At 40.0% G+C, this 9614-nt stretch overlaps 1 protein-coding gene across 1 annotated transcript in view; it reads left to right on the top strand.

Annotated features, from left to right (window-relative positions):
• Positions 1–2293: 2293 nt before the first annotated feature.
• ATP8A2 (ATPase phospholipid transporting 8A2) overlaps positions 2294–9614 on the top strand; it is a gene marked incomplete at its 5' end in the record, with an annotated part of 398725 nt that continues 391404 nt past the window's right edge. Inside the window, one exon of the mRNA XM_058185167.1 lies at positions 2294–2484. Within this exon, the coding sequence (XP_058041150.1) occupies positions 2294–2484 (191 nt within the window). The remainder of the gene's footprint in view (positions 2485–9614) is intronic.

The following is a 9614-nucleotide window of genomic DNA, read 5'->3' as shown; positions in this document are numbered from 1 at the left end:
TAAGATATGTTTTATTACCAAAAAGTATTTTAGAAATAGAGCTGTGCAGAGATATGGATGTTAAGGGCAAAACATGGAGCACAATTTATATTTAATTATTCAGACCATTTATATGCTGCCAGCGTGACTCTTGGCATAACACATGTAGCACCTGTTGGGAATATCTTAAATCAGACTCCTCATTTTCGAACTGCAAAGGGGAGCTGCATGAGCCCAGGAAAAGATACAGCTGCTTTAATAGCTTGTTTAGAGCCACTAAATAAATTCAGCCAATATGAGGGAGTCCTCTGATATGGGCTGCCTAGATAGACTTTTGATGCAATTTCTTACATCTGCCCTTGAAAGTGATGTAGACAGAAAGGTGGGATATACATCGAATCACTAACAATAAATCACATTAATTCAGTGAGTTTTGTTGCCAAATGTCACTAAAGGGGTCATCCCCTTAACAGAACAGAAACTTAGATGGAGATTTCAGCAAAGCCAGCTAGGAAAGATGACAGATGGTGTGCTGTTCATTCTTTCCCTTGGATTCTGTAACAACTGTTTCACTATTGTTTGTCAGCTTCAGTGGGTCCAGATGGAGAGGACCTTATGGCAGGCATCCAAGTTACACTCAGCAAATTGTGGAAGAGGGCCCTCAAATGCAATAGAAAAAGCCCACAATTTGTAGTTGTTGAACTAATGCAAAACTTCTCCCTAAGTTGTCTAAACTTACTCAGCATTACCTCCCAACAGAACTGTTGCCTGAAGTATAAAGGAGAGAAATCCCCTATTTTCTCTTGATTGACTGAAGTGTATAATAAAGCAAATAAAACGTTAGCCAATATGGTCCTGGACAAAAGAAGCGCTCTGCTAGAGTTGTAGTTGTCCTGAAAGCTAAAGAAACGTCCGATTCTCCCTCACCCTCCCTATTTTTACTTCCAGGATATTGAACAGTCACTTACAGAAGTTTTATCCTCAGTGGCCTTAAATAACTTGAACAAATAGGATAAGGGCAGAACCATTCAATGGCTGAACAGGGCTGCCGATACTTTGCTATTTACCTCCAGCATCAATCAAAACGTGTGGGGTGGCCCGCCGGCCAGCCAGGTCACTCTTGAAGTTATTGTATGCTGCTTTTCCAAATTCTAAATAAAGAATTAATCCATCCTGCATTATTCATCAGTCATTCTTTAATAGGAACATTAGGAAGGATGCTTCAGGGCAAATATACCAATCCATCTATCTAGAATAGAATATGGAATAGAATGGATAGGATAGGATACGATAGGATAGGATAGGATTTTTTATTGGCCAAGTGTGATTGGACACACAAGGAATTTGTCTTGGTGCGTATGCTCTCAGTGTACATAAAAGAAAAGATACCTTCATCAAGAATTCTAAGGTACAACACTTAATGATAATCATAGGGTACAAATAAGCCATCAGGAAACAATATCAATATAAATCGTAAGGAAACAAGCAACAAAGTTACAGTCATGCAATCGTAAATGGAAGGAGATGGATGACGGGAACGATGAGAAGATTAACAGTAGTGCAGATTTAGTCAATAGTTTGACAGTGTTGAGGGAATTATTTGTTTAGCAGAGTGAGCGTTACAACGTCCCTTCATCCTTTCACTTCCCTGGCCTCTCCTTCCTCCTCTCCTTTGGTCTTTTCTTACCGCCTTGCCTGCCACCAAGCCCGAACCCAACACGCGTTGTCTCCCCTCCGCTCTTCTTTCATCCATTTAAGAACAAACCCGCGGCCGCGTCTTTCCGCTAATCGGGGCTGTGGCCGCGCGGCCGGCGATCGATGGGAGGGCGGTCTCTCCAGTTGGCGGCGGCGGCGGCGGCGGCAGGACTGGAGGAAGCCCCGCCTTTTTCTTTGCCACGACTTTGATTGTTGTTGTTTTGCTTCGGCGGGAGTTGCGCAGCCAGGTCGGTGCGTATCTTCTCCTCCTCCAGCGGGAGTACAAGCGAGCGCCCGTCGCCTTCCTCGGCCGGGCTGGTGCCGTTTGGGATGGCGTGCGCTTGCAAACGCAGCGGGCTTTCGGGGAGCGAAGGCAGCGCCGGGAACAACGGGGAGGCGGCGGAGGCGGCGATGCTGGGAGCCACCTTTCCTCAGGGCTATTTTACGAAGGAGAGGGGTTCCCAAGCGGACCAACTGAGGCTCTCCGGGCGGCAATTGGATGGACGCCGGGCGGGATTTTGCGCCTTTTGCAGGCTTCTGGGCCCTCGTCCCTCTCTCTTTGCTCCTCGCTTTTGCCTTCTGCCGGCTCTTTCTTTCCCCCTGTAACTAATTGCCTCTTTTCCTCCTTTCTGTTGCTTTCTGTCTTGCTTGGCTGCTCCTGGCAGGTCCCATTTGCTCTAATTCGGGCTATAAGAAGGCGGATGATGAGATGTCCGGGGCCACGTCCTCTGCAGACCAGGGAGAGGCAGCAGCTCGCACCATTTACTTGAATGAACCTCAGCAGAGCAAGTTCCACGACAACCGGGTCAGGTAAGAAGAGCCTCGGTCTCCACAGTAGAGGCAGGGAAGGCGAGGAAGCTGGCTGAAAAGTCCAGAGCGAGCCCTAAGTACCACCTGCCGTTGAGGGAACTTGACCAGACTTCCAGATACCCAGATGGAAAAGTTAGGCTCCTTCGAGGCTAACTTTTGCTTGGCTGCAGGGATGGAGGTGGAAGGACAAGTCCTCTGGTTCATCAGAAATGAATTGTTCATGAGTGTGACTGGGCAGCCTTGTTTCATCTCTGCCTAGAAATTGCCACACGCCTTTTTTGCTAGTTTGATGTTATAAGGTATAAAACTACAACAGAACTGAATGTGATTTACCCTCGTGCATCGTGGAAACCTGCTCGTAGTAAGTTGGTGCATCCCTTTAATTCTGGAAAGTTGGACTTAGAGGTTAAACTGTGGCTAAACAAATCCTGGAAGCACAAACTTAAGGCACCAGATTTAGTGAGTCCCACTCTTCTAGATTTCAAAGGAGAGAAAGAAGATCTATAAGGTCTTCTAGAGAGTATATTCAGTTATCTTAAAAGAAAAACGGAGTGATTTACTTTTGTACCTTTGTCAAACAGAGATGTTGAAGCTTGTGGTATCCACACCAGGATGATTTGTTATTTTAATTATTCAGTAGCTGTTAGCAAGAATGATGTCCCAAGTTTCTCTGGGCGGTGAAATAATCATATAAGGAAGTAGGTATGAAGCAGTAGGAAACCAGGATCTCCTGATCAGACTAAGAAAAAAGAGTGAAAGTCAAAAGGCAAGTGAATATTTTTAGCTTAAGGCTGAACTGTGGGATCCTTGGTGCTTTCTGAGTTTGGTAGTTTCTTTGAGAAGTTTCATTACCAAACTAGGTAATATCATCACTAAGGCACAATAGTGAGAGATCAGTTACTGCTGATTGTACAGCAACTCTACTCGGGATGAGGAGATAAGCTAATAATGGACAGCATTGTTGGGCAGCAGGCTAAATATGGATATGTGTAAAAGAAGTTGCAAATTCACCACACCTTATTTGCTTTCTAAATGGGAAAAAGACTAAATCATGCATATTAATTCAATATGCATAAGGCACCATGTTTTTGCAAAGGGGGAATGACAGTTTTTGTCAGTTGTTGTCTACAGTATTGTGTGTTTGACAGGTGGTTGCTAGGTTGTATGCTATGCTTAAACATGGCCTGCTTCAACAAGTTCGTTGTATAAGCCATGCTCAGTATGGTTTATACTTTATACCAAGCCAAAACTAAAGAAGAAAAACACATTAACAGTGCATTTTGTGAACTCAGCTAGTGACTCCCCCAGTTCTTTCCTGAAACCTGATCCTTTTATTCTGACATGGCCAAGGATTGAATTTGTGTGAGATATGTATTTAGGCAAATATTGATGAATGTGTTTTGTTACACCACTGATGTGGAAAGTCAAACAGAAACCTAAAATACTGCTTTGTAGGACACTGGTTCAGATATGTGACTTTTAAATTTTCCTATAATGTGTGAACACAACAGTAATGGCTTATTGTTGGTCTTTATTAAAATCGTGGTTTGGTAATGAGGCATGAAGCGAGGTATTAATTAGCAGCAGTTCTCCAGAATTTCAAACCAATGTATCCAACTTCATGTCCCTAGGGAGATAGGGTGGTATAAAAATGCGAAAAATAAATAAATAAATAAAATAAAAATGTCCAAAACTGCCTCTTTCTACCTATACTTTGCCATTTTAAAGGAGAGAATCCCAGACTGTTGTCAGTGCATGTGTTATTTGAGTGAAGCCAGTTGTGTGAATGGAGCTTTGAGAGGATTAGAATTGGAACTATTACTTTATTATTGTTTTTAGAAATACATATTTAATTAATATTTAATTAATAATTCTGTCTGTGAGAGACAAAAGGATAAATTGTACTTGTATAGCAAATGTTAAAAATCCCGTCAAAGCAGTGTCAATTGAAAGGATTACATTATTAAACCTTTGACAAATTTCGGTCAAGAAGGTTATTGCATTTTGTCGGGACTGTAGGATCCGTTTAAACAGACAAACAGCGATAAAGTGGCTGAAATGATTTATCCAGTTCTGTAAGACATCTTTATACAGGATGATTGCTCTTTGGCATTGGCTGGAAGAATCTTAAGTAACGGAGAACACATTAAAATAATATGGTGATGTGAATATCTCAAGAAGTGCAGACTAGAAAATGATGAGAAAAACATAGTAGAAAATATTGCAACAGGAATTTTGGCTACTCCCTATCTTGCACCTTTCCTTGAGTGTCCCATTCCGCCTCCCCATTCAAACGTTCTGTGGACACAGAAGATCTACTTTTGATCAGTGGGTTTAGTTTTGTTGAATGAGAGTCCCTATTCAAGCTCCCTGCCAAGGCAGGCTTTCTTTCCTCAAGACTCACCAAAATGCTCTCTTTTCACATGCCCATTTCCTTCTGTCTAAAAATATCTGTGGAACATTTGCTCCCTGCCCTTGTCATGTATTTTCCTTGAAACATATTGCTTTGTTCTTCAGCAGAAATGATCCCAAAGTGATTGCTAGAATAATAAAAAGGAGAGGCTCTTTGCCTAACAAATATAACTCTGAAGAAGACAAAAGACCGGCAGTAGCTGGCACTCGGAAGAGAAATAGAGCTGGGCCTTTCAGAATTTTCCTCAAGCACTTTGAGAGCATCAGGTTGGGAAGGCTGCTATAGAGTTATCTGGATGTCAGCATTACTAGACTAAAAGGGACCTGCTTTCACATAGAGATATGAATAGAATTGCTGTGTTGGCCATTCCTTTCCATCCAGTTGCAAGTTCTGCAAAAGTCTGCTGCTTCCATCACAATGTGTGATATACCTTTCATTCTGCCACAGATAGTTGAACCAGTTGGAAAATAGATAAAACCCCTCAAATTCGACAAACCCAAATTCATTTTTTAAACTTTTATCCTATGACACATGACTCCACCAGAACTTCAGTCCTATGCATTAGTTGAATTAAAACTGATCTTTGAGGAAACCTATACAAGATTGCACTGTCGTTGTATTCATTTATTCTGAAAAAATATAGGCTACGTTTCAGAGGTTGGAAAAAGTTCAGCAGTTGCTTAATTGTTCTCTGTTGCAATCAATAGAAATGTAAATTTAGAGTTCTAATAGCTCAGTAGCCTGCTAAGATCTGGAAAATGCAGGTCTGAGTCCACTCTGTATTATGGAAGTCCATTGTGTTTTGGGGCCAATTGTTTTCTCCTCAGCCTACCATACCTTCCAAGGTGATTATTATGGGAAAAATTGGAGAAACTCTACATATCACTTTGAGCTCCTGGCAGAAAGGTGAGATAAAAATCTAATTACACCAATATATTGCTTATCTTCGAGTAGATTATCCACTGTGTAAGTAACATTCTAATCCAACTTCTCTGTGCATTTTAGATAATTTTTTTCTTAGGTTTTTAAAAATACATCAGCATCTTGACTTTCACTTTTTTCTTGTGATTTGCTGAGCTTCAATTTTTCTCTTAATCTATTTATGTTCCTCAGTTTTTGAATACTAAAAGGCTATTTGTGGAGTGAGGTATATCATAACATTGTTATGATATACCATAACATTTGGTGCTGTCAAAATGCATTGCAGGATGCCTGTTTGGGGAATACATTTTGATTTTTATAGCTTCAGCAATCTGTGTGGTCTCTTTAGTGTATAAAGAATGGCAAAGTATAACTTTTTCCAGGCAAAGTCTGTTCACTGATTTGACCTTAAATTACCAGTCTTCAAGCACAGCATGATGGCCCCAAGTTTGATTAGAATAAATTAACTGCATTTAAAAAGTGGCATGGTGGTTTAGGAATGAAATCAAAGGGGAAAGTTCTTGATTTAGGGTATTGTTTCTTACATTCATGCTTCAGAAATCTTGTCTAGCTTAAAATGAGATGGAGGAAGAGGGGGTGGAGATGGTATAAGAAAACTATGAAGTCCAGGGTCCTGAAGTATATTCATGATAACAATTTATACAAGTTATCCATTTATACTTTCCACTCACTACTGCTTAAAAAAAAAGCAAGACCTATAAGGTTCATCTATAGTTGGGAGGGAACACAGTGTATTCCCTATGTTGCACCATCAGTTCTGCATTACACGCTATCAGCATGCTCACTGTGACACCCTGCACATAAATAGCCAAGGTTATAGTTCCTCATTTGCCATTATGACTTGCTCTCTTGTGTAGGAGTGGAACAATTGTAATATAATGCCCACTACTTCCAAATTTTGCAGGTGGTATAAAGATGTGATACCACGGTTAATAGTATTGAATTCTGTTGGGAGATCCAGTAGGACTATAATAAAATTCCAGTAACCAAAGTTCTTATGGGAGTCATTCACAATTGGTAATGAAATTTCATCCAGAGCTTGACCTGAAACCAACTAAAGGTGGCATAGATAATCTACTTTATCCAAGATTCTTTGCAGCCTCACCTCTCCAGAACTATTTCAAGAAGGTAAAATTGGAGACAGAGCAGAAGTTATCTAACATGGTTTCTTTAGGAGTGAGGGTATCACCATACCCTTCCAAAAAAAAAAAAAGCATGGCCCTCTCCCTCAAAGAGCATTGCTACTTTTTGAATCCAGCTGCATATATTTTATGTAATTGCTTGAACAAGCCAGGTGAGGCAGGTACCAACATCACAAGTGCTAATATTCATGCTACCAAAAACCCTGCTATCACCTTTGGTGTCCAGAAGATCAGAGGAATCCCAATAGTTTGATAAAATGTTGCTTCATTTACTCAACCTAATCCTGCCAATATGGCATTTAAATCAGAATGAAAACAAGTGATGTTTTCTTGTTCACTTATTATGAACATATCTTTTAAATATTCCACAGTAGTCAAGATGGATACCGACACTACCTATTTTTCCCAGTAGTTCCTCTGGGACAACGTTTAACTGATACGATGAGAATGCAAAGTATTGATACCTCTGTGTTCTCATTGCCATAGTCCAAGTCCAAATCTGAGCGTTTACTTGTTTTTTATTATATGTAACCACTTTTTGTCTTCCACCACTGTCACCCAGACTGTCATTTCTGTCACTTTATATCTGAGATCTATGGTCTGATAGAGCTTACATGTGGAAAGTCACATCCATGGTCTCAACAATTTCACAAATGGTCTGAGTATGCAGTGAAACAGCCTGATGTATTGCTGGGGGAAAAAAAATGTGATATCTGAGATGGGCCATTTTTAATCGCTCCTCTTCTAGAGGTCAATGATGCCAGTGAATTTCAAATTGACCAATAAAACAATCTGATCATGACAAGTGATTGGCCACTGTGTCCTCCGTCATAAGTTCACAAGCCATTTGCTCTGGGCTTAAAAATAGATCAAATGCATGGCCACCTTTATGCTTTAAACCAGATATGTGCTTAAAAATACAGAAACAAAAATAAAGGTTCATTTCTATGAATGGATTCATTTCTTAATTAAAACACAACAAAAGATGACAGTTCGGTATAAATGTTTGAGATGCCTTAGCATCATCCAGAGCACTGAAGGGCCTTCAGGTTGTACGTTCCTGAGGTAAAAACCAGCAAAAAGACTGGAAAGATAAGAGTTTTTGTGATAGCATCCAAAGACCTGGCCCCATGAAGGCTCCCCTCTCCCTCCAATTCTCTGAAAGCTTGTCTTAAAACTTATAGTATTTTCATGAAAATAAACTGAACACTTTGACATAAAGAAATGGTGCTAATTTTGAAAAACATCTTTCAGATTTTATAAGGTAAAAATGAAAGCTGTTTGCATTATGAATTTAAGAGGTTTACTAGCTTTGAGGTCTCTGAGAACTTGTATTCAGATATATCCTGGGAATGTTCCTGGCTAAAGGAATGCTAATTATGTTGCATCTGAAAATGAAAAAGAGGTATAGTCTCTGTGTGGGAGACTCATGAAAGATACAGAGAAATGGATGAATGTTGCATGCTAAGTTGTAATTTTGAATTGGATTATTACTTTCATGCAGTAAATAACAAAGCATTAAAAGAATGAGGCTAAATAACCTAATGGCACAATAATTTAAAAATATAAGTATTTGAACACTAATGGCTTTTAAAAGTGGTTTTGCAGCACTTAGATGAATTTATACTTTATATGAAACAAGACTTTATTTTTAATATGTGATACTGTATGGTTGTCTGGGTATGCACAATGTGGGGAGCCAAAATTAAGCAAACTATATTATTGTTTAGAGCAGTCTGTAAATTTAATTCTGGGTAACTTTGAACCCAATTATCATTTCTTGTATAGTCAGCTTTACAAGGTCTCTTTGAGAGTGTCATTTCCTTAAGACTACTCTAAGTTTATTAAAATATAATAAATAGCTTTGGTAATTCTATGAAATAAAGAAAAATAGTTCACAATCAAAGCCCAAGTAAACAAATTAAAATATCTGCTACCATACACAAAAATACATAGTTTTATTTTTTATCATGTTTCTCTTCCTTTCTTTTCTGTGCTTCTTGTTGTTAGTTGCAAAGTTGTGTCCGACCCATCGCGACCCCATTGATAACGTTCCTCCAGGTCTTCCTGTCCTCTACCATCCTCTGGAGTCCATTTAAGTGCACGCTGACTGCTTCAGTGACTCCATCCAGCCACCTCATTCTCTGTTGTCCCATTCTTCCTTTGCCCTCAATCTTTCCCAGCATTAGGCTCTTCTCCAGTGAGTCCTTCCTTCTCATTAGGCCAAAATATTTAGTTTCATCTTCAGGATCTGGCTTTCTAAAGAGCAGTCAGGGTTGATCTTCTCTAGGACTAACCAGTTTGATCGCCTTGCAGTCCAAGGGATTCGCAGGAGTCTTCTCCAGCATCATAGTTCAAAGGCCTCAATTGTTTGGCACTCAGCCTTTCTTATGGTCCAACTTTCACAGCCATACATTGCAACTGGGAAAACCATAGCTTTGACTATACGCACTTTTGTTGGCAGGGTGATGTCTCTGCTTTTTAGTATGCTGTCTAGATTTGCCATAGCTTTCCTCCCCAGGATCAAACGTCTTTATTTTCTTGGCTGCAGTCCACATCTGCGGTGATCTTGGAGTCCAGGAAAATAAAATCTCTCACTACCTCCATTTCTTCCCCATCTATTTGCCATGAAT

The sequence above is a fragment of the Ahaetulla prasina genome, chromosome 5, assembly GCF_028640845.1.
Source record: "Ahaetulla prasina isolate Xishuangbanna chromosome 5, ASM2864084v1, whole genome shotgun sequence".
NCBI lineage: Eukaryota > Metazoa > Chordata > Lepidosauria > Squamata > Colubridae > Ahaetulla > Ahaetulla prasina.
Note: the sequence above shows the minus strand (reverse complement) of the source record. Positions and strands in the feature narration are given on the sequence as shown.